Genomic DNA, 15924 nt, shown 5'->3' with positions numbered 1-15924 from the left:
ATCTGCCTCACTCACTGTCACATATAATAAATGTATCCATTTTCTAAATCCACAAAACAATAAACCATTTAAGAAGATATGTGATTCCTCACATACTGTGTACAAAAACACCTTTGGTAACATTCCAGTTGTATGGGTACATTTATTTTATTCAGATAAGCATAGATGTGGAAGTTAACCTTTTTTTAATGAATAAATAGCTTTGTATAGGCCACAGTCAGTTTCACAGGCAATACTAACTTAGTATAACACCAAGCTAAGCAAAACAGTCCTGACTTTCAAAGAAGAATACATAGGAAAGCTGTTTGAATACAAAGATATTTTGACAACAAAAGTGGCTGTGGTAAACCTAACATCTGACAGGCCAGTTTATAATATTCTGTGATGGAATTAATGACTTTTAAATTGTCTCCTTCATTTTCAAATCCCATAACATGAGCCACAAAGGACATATTAAATATCATTCTCAGATTGGTATGTTGTTTACAATTTACACAACAAAACTTTTGTCTTATTAAAATGTGGGGCAATATTTATTTATTTTATGAGACATGCTTTTCAATCTTAATGTTTAACATATATAACTGACATGTGTACAAGCTAAACCTGCATACTATGAATTCTCCTTTCCTTTTGTTTATCCGATGATTTTCAAAAAAATCCCAAAACCTAACGTTAAGTAGCCTACTAATACCAAAGAGTATATAATACTATTTATTATGGAACGTGTTCTGGAATCGACGCTCTGATTCAGACTTAGTAAAAGTTGAAGATATTTGTGTTATGTTATTATTTATGTATTATGCAGTATAATCATCAGACTGTTTATATACATATTCAAATCAAATTATTTTTATTTTATTTTATTAAGAAAATGGTACATTTGCACTACATTGAAGATCCCCAGTGGAGTGCACAGCCGGTGATGGAGACAGTCAGGGGAGTTTCCCTGTTGACAGCAGCAGACCTGCCTAACACTCTCTCACTAAGCTAGCCTGCCAGCTAGCTAGCTAGCTGCACAATCCCCCATTGGTCACGTCTAAACTAAGCTAGCTAACTACTTTATCTTCAGATATCCACCATGGATTTAAATATTATCTTGTCACAACTTGAAACTGCCAACGAAGAGGAAATCGAGAAACTCCTGCGGCAGTACAATCTAGAGGTAAGTCGCAGCGCTGCTCCTTTTTACGTCAACCAAAACAAACGGCGGTGCTAACGTTAGCTAGCTAGCTAAATAGCTAGCTCCGAGTTAGCGAAACATATTACGAGCCGACTCAGCTAAAATGTTTGTACCATCCTGTTATATCTAATGTTGCACTGTTAAACATCACGCCAAAAATGTGATTAAGGCAACCAGAACCTTGATACGTTGTTTACAACACCAACGTAGTGCTGATAATGCTAATGCTGCCTGCTCACAAACCATGTTACTGCACGTAGTTATATAGCTAGCAATATAAGCATATTTTAGCTATTTATTGGAGGTCTCTGGGAAGAGACTGGGGTTTATTTATAATAAGGCATGTTTGATGTGTGTCTGTGGCATATCAGATTGAGTTGTTCGGTGTCCACAATGAGCATCTTATCTGTTTCAGAACAGTCGCACCTTCAGTTTTGACCAAAAGGAAGAAACCCTGCGGAGTGTAAGTACTAGCTAGTTATCTGAGCAGTTGGTTATTAGACTACCAGTGTAGCCCAGTTATGTTATAATCTATAATTTTGTCACTCTGTCATTGCAGAAGCTGTGTCAGGGTGTGTTGTCAGTTCTTGGGAGGCAGGTGCAGCCCAGCTGTCAGAAGACATGTCTGGAGACACTCCGCATTCTGTCCAGAGACAAGCGTGTCCTCGCACCTGTTGCCACTAAGGAGGGCATGCTAATCCTGGGGGAGATGGCGAGGTTGAATGCTGGAGAAAACGGAGATGACAACTACCGGAAAAGCTCTCAGGAAGACACCCAGTCGGATGAGGAGGAGAGGGTGGTGGTGGAGGCCTTAAAGTGCCTATGCAATGTGGTGTACAACAGTCCTGCGGCTCAGCAGGTTAGTGTAGACGTGCAGCTGGCTAATGGCCTGTGTGCCAGCCTGGGAATGTCCCGCACATGGCACCATGAGGTGGGTCTGTTCACACTGCGCCTTCTCTTCCTGCTGTCTGCACTGAGACCTGATGTGAGAGGGATTTTGAGGAGAGAATGGCATGCTGTGAGACTACTGACAGAGTTCCTGGAGCACACCCTGAATGTGAGCTGGGTTGGTCCCTATGAAGCTGCCCGTCCAGATCCACAGGCCCTGCCCATGCCTGCAGAGGACAATGAGAGAGCAATGGAGGCACTCAAAGCCTTGTTCAACCTCACACTGTCTGATGCTGGTGGTGAGGTGAGTGTGTAGTGGTTATGTGTTGCAAGTCTGTTGCACGCTAGTCATTTGGGTTTGTTCTCTGACTAGTTATTAAGTATGTATGCAGGGGTTTAGAGCAGATCATGTATGCCTTACTTTTTTCTGGCTTGGTCATTTGCTCAATTACAGATTTGACTGTTCTTATCCAGAAAGATCTGCTTCCCACAACAGCCAGATTATATCAATCTCTAACCATTCGTCTTCTTTACTTCTATCTGAGGAAGACAAAATCTCAGTGATTTACTGTCAGTGCAAATGTGACATAAAATGCAGAGTATCTTGATTAAAACATTGCAATTTAAGGTATACGTGCAGTTTAGTGTCCCAAATTCCCCATACAATGTCCTTAATTAATTATGAACCTGCTAAACCACCTGTGCTACCCTAACCTGTCTCAAATAAGAACCTCATCATTTGGAACACTCAGTTTTTGGAAAACAATTTGGGACACTAAACTGCACCGCAATTCAATGTACTTCCAGATTCAGTTCATGCACAGTTCAAACGCTGTACTGTATCAGGAATATAAAAATAACCTGTCAATTTACAGTACACACTGTCAGGAACAAACATGTAACTTGTGATGAGCAGTGACCAGTGTGGCAGCCAAGACAATTGGTAAGGAAATCAGTATCTGGTGTGTGGGGGAGTCCTTATGAGTTTCAGGGTGCAGCCATGGGTAATGTTAGAAGTTACACCTGTGCTTCTCTGTCGATGACATCTGAAAATGTTCTTTTGAGAGTTGGTCAATCCCAAGTGTCTATCCACCACTGATCCCCCTTTTTCAAAAGAAATTAACTGTAAAAGCAAATTCATACAAGCTTTTTATGTAGGCTGCACGATTATGGCCAAAATGATAATCACAATTATTTTTATCAATATTTAGATCACAATTAATTATCACGATTATTTGTTGATTTGAACCAAAACTAATTTTATTGTCACATAGGCTAATTATAACTGCTTTTACATCCATATTGTGCTACATTCCTCTTCCTTTATTGAAGGATACTGTGAAGGAGTATGCCATTTCAGCTGTTGTGCGACCGCTTTCCACACATGCACGTTTGCCGTGAAAGATACAGGCAATGCAATTTTCTGTTCACGTTAACGGCGCATGTGGTGCCCGGTATATACCGGACGAAATAGCAATGCGGATTTCGGTGGCTCATTACATGTCTGATGCTCCAAAACCCGTGTTAAAAGCAACTTAAACATGGCTTCATGTCACGATAGTCAACTACTAATAGCACGTTATGAAGCAGGTTAACATTAGCCTACCGTTAGCTACAGTAGTAACTGGATTAAACACGGCTAAAATGCTGACCGCTAACCGGTGTAGTGTGACTGTATTTCACGAGAGAAGATTCCAACAGCGGGATGTCCAACAGTCTGCTGCTAAAGCTATGAGCTAAACGACACAAACTAGCACTGGTCACCGCTGTTTTCTGAAAAACAAAACGGATGGGACAAAATGTTGCGTTTACTGGTAAACTGGTAAACATCGTGACCGTACGGTGGCCGAGACGGTTCAACACAAACGCAAAAGCCACAACACAAACGCAAAATCCACAACACAAACGCAAAAGCCACAACACAAACGCAAAAGCCGCACCACAACACAAACGCAAAAGCCGCAACACAAACGCAAAAGCCGCAACACAAACGCAAAAGCTACAACACAAATGCAAATGCAAAAGCTACCACACAAATGCAAAAGCTACAACACAAATGCAAAAGCTACAACACAAATGCAAATGCAAAAGCTACCACACAAATGCAAAAGCTACAACACAAATGCAAAAGCCACAACAAAAGTGAGTGAAAACAGAAGTCAGCGTATGAGCAGGAGGGAATTTCTTGCATGTTTGAGAAGTAATTGAAATATGGTTCCTTGCTAATTAGGATTACCGTAATGTTGCTATGTGAGTGTCACAAATAAGCAATGTTGTTCAATATCTTTGTATTTTCATGTATGTACTCTCCATTTAGGCTACAAAGGAAAGTGTGTGTGTGCCTATTTGTAGGGGTAAGACTAAGGACATGCAACAAAACCATAGACTGTACAAATGGTAATATACAGTCTATGAACAAACCCTTTTATATGGCTTTAAACACAGTGTAAACACAGGAGTCCACAGTCTGAATTCTATTTATTTTTATTAGTAAGCATGAAGCAAGGTCATTTTTAAATTTCTGGGTTTATTTAATTCAGACCAACCCATGTATGTGTGTATGTAGGACATATAACGCCCCTAACACTATAATAGGCAGCATATTGAAGGTAAAACAATTAGCATTCACTTTAAACATCTGTTTACAGTAAACATAACCACATACACACACACACACACACACACACACACACACACACACACACACACTTTCCAAACCAACAGTATCGAGGAATTTGCCACTGGGATCTGATCGCTAACCAGATATATACGGTTAACAAGTTACAAGCATGTAACAGTGGGATATAATATTTGTGTGATTTAAACAGCTTCACTAAACGTGACAAACTAGCCTATAGACTTTAAACGTAGGACTCGCGGGTAAAAGACGCTGGGCGCCATTTAGATAACGTTATAGCTGTAGCTTCGTAGCCTAAATAGCAGAGTACATATGAAAATAAAAAAAGATATTGAACAATGCTGCTTATTTGTGACAAACACATTGTGACAGTAATCATAATGAGCAAGGAACCATGTTTCACTTACTTCTCAAACAAACAAGAACTTTCCTCCTCCGGCTCCGTTTGTCAACCACATCTGCTTCCAGCTTATGTATTTATGTTGTAGCTTTTGCGTTTGTGTTGTGGCTTTTGCGTTTGTGTTGTAGCTTTTGCGTTTGTGTTGTGGCTTTTGCGTTTGTGTTGTAGCTTTTGTATTTGTGTTTTAGTTTTTGTGTTTGTGGTGTGGCTTTTGTATTTGTGTTGAACCGTCTCGGCCACCGTATGACCGGCTTATGATGACCGACTGCTACCTGTTGTGGAATTTTCCTCACGTTACTCTGTCCTCTGTGACTGTCTACATCTAAAAACTACGCTGCGCGGTGCAGGGAACAACTCTGATTGGCTCATGGAGGCACGTGATCAGACAGTGGTTTATGGAGCGCTAGATTGGCTTTGCAAAAACTTTGATAAGGAGCGCTCTATGAACGGAATGACGCATTTTAAATATTGCTTGATCACACAAATTTGATCGTGGGATGCCATGATCATGATTAAAATTAGATTAATTGTGCAGTCCTATTTTTATGTGTCCATATTAAAATGGTTTTGCAATAGTTTTCACTTCATGAAATACACGCTTAATTGGAAATCACAGTCATGATTAAACAGGTTGCACTCACCAAAATGCCCTCCCCTTCTTTTTTTTTTTTTTTTTTACTTTCACATTAATACCTACAGTGTTATTAATACTCCTTCACATGTAAATCAGATCTGTCACCAATATCCAATCCAGAATAGGCCTCTTTCACTGCAGCCATTTTGACTGGTCATAGTAGGAAACGCACAGGTGTTACCAATAACATTAACGATGTGTTTATGTAAGTCATGACGGTGAGCCAGCATAAACAGTACCAGAACCCTGAAACTGGAGAACCTAAATAGAATTCATCCATTAATAATGTTATTATTTGCCCCTTTTCTTAATGTGAGAAAATGTCTCTCTTTCATAGGCTACACACAGGCCAAAAAATTGTATCGTCTTATCCTGTGAATGAAATGGGACTATACAGTATTTGGTACATATTCTTTTGGACCATGTGTCAAGTATTATATCTGGTTGTGACTGATTTCTGTAAATCACTCGCAAACCTGGCAGTCTTGCTACATTTTATGCAATTTGGACTGAAGGGGACACATGACCGCAAAAGGCTGCATCTGACACAGTGTAAGTCCTAATGACACAAAATGTAGTTCTTAGTTCTGAAGTTAGATTCTGCTCTCCTCTTCGACACTGTCGAAATTCAAGCTTCCTTATCCTCCCTTTTTTTGAATCTAGATTAAAAGCTTTAACCCCACTCTATCTTGTAGCTCACCTCCTTTTGCTCTTTAGACTGGTTGAATTTTAAGGCAGCTATTTTTGCAGTTAAACCTTTGCCTTTTCTACCTCAATTGTTTTGCTTTACCTCTGAACAATGAAACTCTGCTTGGAATTCATGTTTTGGTACATCCTTAATTTGATAGGAGGATGACCACCAGTTCCGACTCATCGCTGCCATCCTGCGTCATCTGTTGATGCTGAAGACTGAGACCGAGGAGAAAACAGAGGAAGTGCACAGGTGGGAAGTCTGTCCTTCACTGCTCCTAAATGGATTACTTTATAAAAAACCTCAACTTTTTCAGTGCTTGTGCACATACATTTGGGTATCTGGAGTGCCTAACAACCCACAATCTGAAATAAGACAACCCAGTCAGTTTTTTGTGGGCTGCCGAGATCAGAAAAAATGTCAACAAGCCATTTAGATGTGGTTCCCATTTGTGTCACATGAAGGCTCATTATACTGCCCCCCCATCTGAGTATGTAATAATGTCTTTTTTAACCTGAAAGCATGGAAACATGTTCTAGTAGAAACCCCAAGTACAAGTATGAACCTGAAAATGAGCATTATATAGGACCTTTTAATATTTGAATCTCTTTTGGTTAGCTACACCGTGAACATGAAGGCGCTCTGCACTTTCTAACCTGTGAAACTGGTCAAACTTCATTTGAAACTGATTTGCATAGAAAAGCACTCAGACTGACAAAGTGCTCCTACCACTCAGCTAACTAATACAAGCACACCTCTGGACAAACACTGATTATCAAGCAAGCAGCTGTGAATGAGAGAGCAGCTCACCACAAATTAAGACCGATAAGCCGCGGTCTGATAGCAGACTGCTCATTGGAGCCTAGTTGGTTGTTTCATCTTCCTGATGCTCTTAGCTGTTGTAATACTGCAGCAGTATCGTCTTCTTGGGGTAATTTAATGCAGGAATGCCAAGAATCTGTGGCCATAGACTGCAAATTAAACAGTGACGCATAAAAGAGACTGATGTTTCTCTTGACCTGTCAAGTCAGAGGCTGAACTGGTTGTGGGAGTTTAGCCAATTGACCATACTCGCATGTTTGAATGTGAGTATGTGACAAAACTTGTCTAAGTGGAGTATGGGAGTGTGAACAGGTAAAGTTGTTTTTTATATAGAAAGCAAAATTACATGAAGGCAGGTTTGAGGTGTTTAAAAATCAGAACTAACTTTAAAATCAGTGTGCATCACGCAAATAAGATATTTCAGAGTTTCCTCTCCAGTCACAAACATCTTTACACTACAAGATTACACTACACCCTAGCACACAACATTACTGAGATTTTCTCTCAACTCCGACCTGCGGCCCTTTGCTGCATGTCATTCCCTCTCTCTCCCCTTTCATTTCTTCAGCTGTCCTGTCAATAAATGCCTAAAAATCCCCAAAAAATAACAATAAAAAAAAAGCAAGGCCCTTTTACCCTGTGTTAGCCATATTGCACCCTAAGGTCATCTGGCAGTTCCGCATCAGTTGTGTAATGTAGATAAAAAACGAGCTGATTTGGTCATTTGCCATTAGGGATCCTTGACTTTAGAACAACTTGTCTCAAGCAAAATTTTCCAAAACCGCTGATTATATGTGTCCCTTTTTTACTTGACTGTTAAATATAAAGCATTTTGTAAAGATCTACTTTATGTCATTAAGAGATTTTTTTTTTTTTTTTTTAAATCTCCAGCCATGCCATCAACCTGCTGAATAACCTGCCTGTGTCCTGCCTGGACGTGTTAATCGACGTGCCTGTACAGGGAGGACTAGAGATATATGGTGGGAAAAACATGGATGCTGTCCAGCTGTTAATAGACTTCATGGAGAAAAGGATTGACAAGGTAACGTTTATGTTCTGCAGAAAATACAGAGAGAACTGGCTGTTTACACACTGAAAATTCAATTTAAGAATATGATTGAAGATATTACAGTATAGTGCCAGTGATACCAGTACATTCTGACACTGCATGCCATTCAATTTCTCATTCCCTTTGCACCACTGATTTAAAATCTAACCACTGTTGCACAGCTTGTGAAGTGTTTGTGGTTTGTGTCACTCCAAGCAGGGCTCCAACTACAAAGAGGGTTTGACTCCGGTGCTCAGCCTTTTGACTGAGGGATCTAGACACTACAGGGAGATCCGCAGATATATCAAAGCTCAGGTACAGTAGCTGCCAACCAATTTAAAGAGGACATATCATGCTCATTTTCATGTTCATAATTGTATTTTTTTGGTTTCTATTAAAACATGTTTACAGGCTTTAATGTTCAAAAAACACCTGTATTCACTCTCTGTCTGAAACGCTCCAATTTATCACCTGTCTCTTTAAGCCCCCCTCCTGAAATAGCCCATTCTGCTCTGATTGGTCAGTATTCTGGTGGCTTCCGCATCTGTGCTCTCAGCATCCCTGCACCGTCATTACAGCTACGGAATGACTGTAGCGACACTTTCTACCGTGAAAACTCACCAATAAAAGCTTCCAAACCAAAATATTTATGTTTAAATATTTAATGTTCGAGCGGGAATCTGATCCGAAATCGGGTAAAGAAATTAACATCGGCAACTAGTGGTGTAATGCACCATAGTTGATCCATGGTTAGTCTATATCCTTGATGTGCCACTTTCGGGATTGCTCCAGTGCCACATGAAATATTGCCGGATGCATGTATTTTCTGTTTCCTTCCGTTTTCTTTGTGTTGGAATTTTAAACTCCGGTAGATTTATGAGGACTATGGTTAACTGCTCCTCAGATCTCTGCATGATAATTTCAGACAGCTAGCTAGACTATCTGTCCAATCTGAGTTTTCTTTTACACAACTATTTTAAAGCGGTTCCATGCAGAGCTTAGCGCCGCGAATGACGATTGTGATTGGTTTAAAAAAATGCCAATAAACCAGAGCACGTTTTCTCTCATCCCAGAATGCTATGTGGAGTAGCCAGACCCCCCTCCGCTCTGCAGCTTGTGGATGGTCTGGCAAAGCGAGACTAATCCGTGGTTATCACTCACGGTTCAGAATGCATCTTAACCGCAGATTAATTGCTAAGTTTAACCATAATAATGAGTGAAATAAATGTTTACTGTCACTGTTACTTAAAGTAGGCTGAAAAATCTCTATGAATGTTGCTGTGAAAAGACACTTTTCACAATTTTCTGTTTCCGTGAACGGAGCATGTTAAAAGCAGTTGAGTTACCTGAGAATAGCGGGCTTTGAGCCGGGGTTGGGTACCGAACCCTGGTGCTAGTACGGCACCGGTGCCTAAACAACCGGTATCTACCGGACGGAATAGCAACGCAGATTTCGGTGCCTCATTTTGGTGTAACTTGAATGCCTGCGCTGCTCTCTGATGTTCCGAAACAGACATTAGAGGCAACAGAAGCATCGCTGCATGTCATGCTAGTTAACACTAACATTGCACTTGGCAGCAGGTAACGTTAGCTTACTGTTAGCTAGTAGCTGGATTAAACACTGTTAAAACGCTGACCCGTAAACGGTGTAGTGGGACTGTATTTCACTGTAGAGGATTCCAACACTGGGATGTACAAAAGTCTGCAGCTTAGACACAAACTAGCACTATGGTCACTGCTGTTCAAAAAAACAACAAAGACAAGACTGAATGCTGCGTTTACTTGAACCTGGTAAACCACATGGTGCATTTAAAGTTATTGTAAACTAACCTTTTCTCATCTGTTTTTGTCGTTGAACAGCAGTTTACTGGTGAAATAAGTTATTATTGTTATGACTTATTGTTATTATTAAGTGGAACATCAAGGATATAGACTATGTAAACACTACAGTTATGTGCCCAGTTGGAGTATTCAGAACAGTCTGAAGCATTAGGTTTTTGTTCACAGGGATAACCTTTACATAATGTTTATTATTGCGCAAATGTTAACGCTGTGATCATGTTTAATATAACCATCTCACATTGTAATGTTATATATCGATGACAGAAAATAAGGGAAAACATAATAGGTCCCCTTTTAAACAGAGAAAATAATAAAGTATGTGACAAGGCCAGCATCTACACTGCTAAAGTAAAGTACTGAAACCTCACCAGGATCTTAACCAGATTTGATTTACCAGTGATAAGGGTTTCCGAGCTTATATATATATATATATATATATATATAGCTGTCAATTGATTAAAATATTTAATCCATATTAATCGCATGATTGTCCATAGTTAACCCACGATTAAATAATTTTAATCGTGTTTTTTTTTTTTAAATCTATTCTAAATGTACTTTAATTGGGGATATTTTTCAATTTTGTAATGCTCTTATCAACATAGGAGCGGACAAATATATGCATGCTTAATGCAAAGTATTGTGTGTGTATGTGTATATATATCTGAAAATAATCTGAACCATTTATAATGTCTGCATTTTCAGGTACTTCCCCCACTGAAAGATGTGAAGATCAGGCCAGAGATTGGCACCACCACCAGAAACAAGTTGGTCCGCCTTATGACCCATGTTGACATGGGTGTGAAGCAGAGCGCTGCAGAGTTTCTCTTTGTCCTCTGCAAAGAAAGCGGTGAGCAGTGTTCGGGTCATGGGAGGAACAGGTGGCACACCAGATGAGAAAATATGAGAATGAGCGAGCAGGAATGTCATCTTTAGTTGGATGCAAGTGATGAAGTGACTGACAGATGCATTACTGCTGCAGAATTATATAACTACAGCACGGCTCATGCTCACATATGAACATTTATATGTAACTTCACAAACTTGAGTATTTGTGGTCTTGTCTTGTAGTGGACAACCTGTTGAAGTACACAGGATATGGAAACGCAGCAGGACTCCTGGTGGCTCGAGGACTCCTCGCAGGAGGGAGAGGAGAGACTCAGTACTCCCAAGATGAAGACTCAGACACAGAGGAATACAAATCTGCTAAACCCTTGTGAGTGCTCTGCACAGGTCTAAGAATAAAGCATTGATGTATTATATTAATGTGTATGCATTAATGTATGAATGTGTTGCAGCTGTACATTAAGCTTGCTCATCTGCTTGTTCCAGCATCAACCCCATCACTGGTCATGTGGAGGAGCCGATGCCGAACCCCATCGAAGAGATGACTGAAGAGCAGAAGGAGTACGAAGCCCAGAAACTTGTCAATATGTTTGACAAGTTGTCAAGGTAAATATACTAAACTAGAAAGGACTCAAAGAGCAAATCATTATTATTATTTTTATATTTTACATGTAACAAAGGTCCCCGTTAGGGCTTGAACCAGGGATGTTTCGACAACAAAGTCAGCGTCAGGAGGACATCCCATATTTAGATATTTTTAGGCTCCGCCATGATCCTAATCTGCAGAAAAATGTATTTATTTGTTATAAAATACACATAGTGATAGACAACCAATGCCACAGAAGTCTTTGCAAATGAAACACAACTCATTATTTGTCAAAGGCTCGACTAAGATCATTAACTTTTTTCAGTTTGAACAACTGCTGCTTCTCCTGCTCAAATTATTCTTATTCATTGTTTCCTCTGCAAAGAGCCTGATGTATTTGTGTTGACCTTTCCTTAGTGAGCAGAGGCTAATCTTAGTCAAGCACAATGTCTGTACAAAGGTAACCGTGAGCTTGCCACCTGGCCAACCGATTTGTCAAAGGAAGAATCTCTTGCCGTTAGCTGCAGCTTCAATTAGGACAAGACTTTCAGCACGCCGCAGCATTCAGCTGGAGTAAATAGAAGCTGCCGGCACGCAACTGGAGCATCATTACCACCACTCCGTTAATTATCACCTAATTCGGACACCGTTGGTCCTGGTTCCTTTATGTGCCGCATTCAGGTTTTTGATAACTCATGTATCCTGACTTTATTCTTGTGATTCTGAGGAGCCAGTCAGACAGGGAGTGGATGAGACAGAGGCCCAACTAACAACAAAGCAATTTGGGTGGAATGTGGATGAAGAGAAAGAGACACGGGTGAATAAATCCACAGACATAAAAATTGTTAAGCCAAAGAGGGGGTTGAGCTTTAATGAGGCACGTGCGCCCAGAAGGGGAAGATTCCTTTCCGAGGATGCATCTTTCTTCTGTTCCTCAGTAAAGGAGATGTGTTGGTGACGGAGAGGTGCTTCATCAGTACAGCCTCTAAGGAGATCGGTCAGAGCCCTGTAAGAATCTGCTCCCCTGCTCCTCTAACTGCTTAACTGGTACTCCAATTAGCACATATTCTGCCCCATCCCCCCATGTTTTTGTTTGTTTTGTCATTGTGTTAGTCCTCATTTTACATTCTGACTTTAACCAGTGATATAAGGCTGTGGCTGATGGTGCCTCTGCAGGTATCATCACTGAAAAGATGAGATAGATAGATAGATAGATAGATAGATAGATAGATATATATATATATATATATATATATATATATATATATATATATATATATATATATATATATATATATATATATATATATATATATATATATATATATATATATATATATATATAATTTGTAACCACACCACAGGTCTCCTCCATCTCCTGTCAAAGAACTTAACCTGTAGTTTTTCCAGGATATGTTAAATTTAATTGGAGGAATCAGTAGGACTTACATGGCCATTTATTGTTGAATCACTTTACAAATGAATGCAAATGGGTCCTTTTTTAAGTCTTTAGTGGATAATTCTTTGATAAATCATCTCAGGAGTGATGACACACAGTGCAGGTATAATTGGATTAGGATGAAGGGGCAGCCGGGGAGGGGGAGGAGAGGGAGAGGGAGAGAGAGAGAGAGACACAAACACACCGGGGCAAGTGTCCATGAAGGGGAGTTGTAGAGTGAGGGTCCTTGAGTTCTGGATGAGAGAGTAAAGATGTAAAAGTGAAAGACCTCTTAAGACTGTCTGTGGATACAAAGGGTCCTGAACACAGTTAGGATTTGTTTACATTGGAAATAGAATTGATATGTTTTCAACTGACCTCCCTATCTAACCTCTCTCCATCCAGAAAGGGGGCATCTCTGATCTTTTTCTTTTTGTGTTCACAGGCAGAACGTGATCCGGCCAATGGGGGTCAGGCCTGACGGGACGTTAGCACCTCTTGAAGAAACTCTCTGTGATCCACGCGAGGACTCGGGATCAGACTCCGACTAGTGCACTGCACATTTAGGCCACATTTTCCAGGCTAAGCTTACTTGGTTCCAACACATCTGGAGCTGTGTTCCATTTCATGGTCTGGATCCTTTTTAAAGGAAGGTGTCCATTAAGGTTGGTCCGTCAGAGGCACTAAAAGCTGGCCCAACCAGTCTACTGTCACTAAGCAGAGGTAGCAGAAGTCAGTCAAAAGAGCCACACATGATCCACACTATTAACCTAAACTTAAATTGGCAGATATTACAATGTTTGGATCTATAGTCAAGGCTGCTTTCACAGAAACCCAAACTAATGCTGGGATTTAGGATGCGGTTTTTAAGTCGTATCACCAGGAAGTCGCTCTAAATTGACAAAGTTTAAATAGTGATAACTGGCTTTGTAATAACGGAGTGATCATTACAAGTTTCAATGTCTAAGTGTTACAAATCATCAGATTAATGGTCAATTTATCCATATAACTTCCATTTATCTGTAAGTTTGATAGGTTTAGTTTAAGCAATATATAATATGTCCATTATGACATTCAGTCTAGTGATCCAGACCTGAACTGGGACACAGCTCCTCATGTCCCAGGAAACTCTAGAGGCCCTGTCGCAGCAGTAAGACTTTCTCCAAAGTGGAAATGGACTTGATGTGTGGCAGAAAGACTGCAGTGGCATCGTAATGCATAGGAGGCCTCCAAGGGTTACTGTTGCACCTTCCTCGTCTATTTTACCACTCCGAGTTGAGAAAAAAATATAGGTAATATAATTCTTTGCTGGATCATGTGTATCTCACTGAAAGCTCTTTTGTTATGATTTGTTAAGTGTCATTGGGTCTGAATAATCATTCCTTCACCTGTGCTTTTGTTTTTTTTACTTTTTTTCTGCTACATAATGATACATAATTTTGTCCACTCTGTATTTCTAGATGATTCAAGTGCACATTATACACACACATTTAAACGTGAAATCATTGAAAACTGTTAACAATGAACCCAGTTGTTGGTTTAAAATCACGAGGCCTGTCCAGTATGGACCACAGGATTGATGCATATTCAGAAATCAGGCACTGTCTGTGTGGATAGATTTAACCTGTAGCTCACAGTGAGTCTGTTTGGTTGTGGAATTATCATGAATGTTGCACACCAGTTACTCGCCAATGAAACCTTCTGAATTCAGGACTTGTTGGTTTACTGTTGTCACTGAAAAGTTTTTTTTGAACAAAAATACTTCTTTAAATTTAAAATGAAGACTTTAAATGGAGAGATGCAACATAATTGTGAGGTGGACAGTAAACAGACTTTTTCTGCCTGTAGTGGACTATTGACAAAGAAATGTGTAAACTGCAATGATTGTTTTCTAATCCATTTTACTTTTGATGTTAAATCAGTTCTGAGTGATGTGGGGGCTTTTTCTAGATTGACATTTTTGCTAATTTTATACAAATCAAAATTTACAAGTTTACCGTCTGTATGAACTGAATATTTCTTTGTGTTGGTACAATTTGATTAAATGTAAAAGCTGCCAGTTCTGAAATAAGTCATGGTTGGTAGATTTGGCTCCCGAACTAACTGAAACCGTGCTTTGGATACATTTGTTGTATTAAAACAAACAAATTGCTAATTACAATCCAGAGAAACAGAATATTGCTTTAACCAGAGAACATGTCATTATTACAGTAATCAGTGACTTGTTTTATAGTGAATAATCATGTACACACTTTTAACCTATCACCACTACTGCCTACTCACACAATAACTCGGATAAGTAGAATAAAAGAAATATCTAAATTAGTTGGCCTCACACAGGCACAAAAGACTTAACTTTGAGTTGCCTTCTTGAATTTCTTGTGAATTTCATTTTTTAAGCTTGGAAAGCCATGAAAGGTCAGGTATACAGATGGGTCACAAATTAAAGGGTAAACCAACATGACGTGTCTCAGTGACGTGTTGGGCCAACACAAGCCACTAGGACAACTTTAGTGCTCCTTCTCAAAGAGGTCTGGTGACTGCAAAAGGCCAGAGCACAAGTTTCACTAAACGTTCATGCATCATCAAACCGTTCAGTGGTCATTTGTTATGTTCTTCCACTTCTTTCTTCAAGTTTGTCCCTTTAAATTTGTCATGCATCTGTATCACTGTTTTTTTCCCTCGTGTGCACCTGTGTAAATGCCTTTGTTTTCCTTACACAATCCTAGTTGGATAAATCAAAATTGCATGTAGATCACGTCTCCATCTGGAAATATGGTAATTTTGTTCTTTTTGCACTTTCTTTATATACTGTAAATAGTACCACACTTATTTTATGTAGTGAGGCTTCCACTGAAACGTTAATAAACTGGAGAATAAGAATAGTTGTTGTTTTTGACCCATACAG

General features: G+C 39.7%; 1 protein-coding gene across 2 annotated transcripts; it reads left to right on the top strand.

The window, feature by feature from the left end:
• The first annotated feature begins 884 nt into the window (after positions 1-884).
• Positions 885-15899, top strand: ric8b (RIC8 guanine nucleotide exchange factor B). 2 transcript variants are annotated; one of them, XM_028585192.1, is made up of 10 exons: positions 885-1165; positions 1599-1646; positions 1743-2375; positions 6592-6686; positions 8148-8298; positions 8524-8619; positions 10852-10996; positions 11218-11362; positions 11479-11598; positions 13462-15899. In XM_028585192.1, exons 1-10 carry the CDS (start codon positions 1082-1084, stop codon positions 13565-13567), a joined length of 1623 nt encoding a protein of 540 aa, XP_028440993.1. In that variant the 5' UTR covers positions 885-1081; the 3' UTR covers positions 13568-15899. The 2 variants fall into 2 exon arrangements, with proteins under 2 accessions (XP_028440993.1, XP_028440992.1); XM_028585191.1 differs by having other exon boundaries at positions 8521-8619.
• The last annotated feature ends 25 nt before the right edge of the window (positions 15900-15924 follow it).

This window comes from Perca flavescens, chromosome 8 (genome assembly GCF_004354835.1).
Source record: "Perca flavescens isolate YP-PL-M2 chromosome 8, PFLA_1.0, whole genome shotgun sequence".
Lineage (NCBI taxonomy): Eukaryota > Metazoa > Chordata > Actinopteri > Perciformes > Percidae > Perca > Perca flavescens.
The sequence above is the reverse complement of the archived record's forward strand: the minus strand, read 5'-3'. Positions and strand labels throughout refer to the sequence as shown.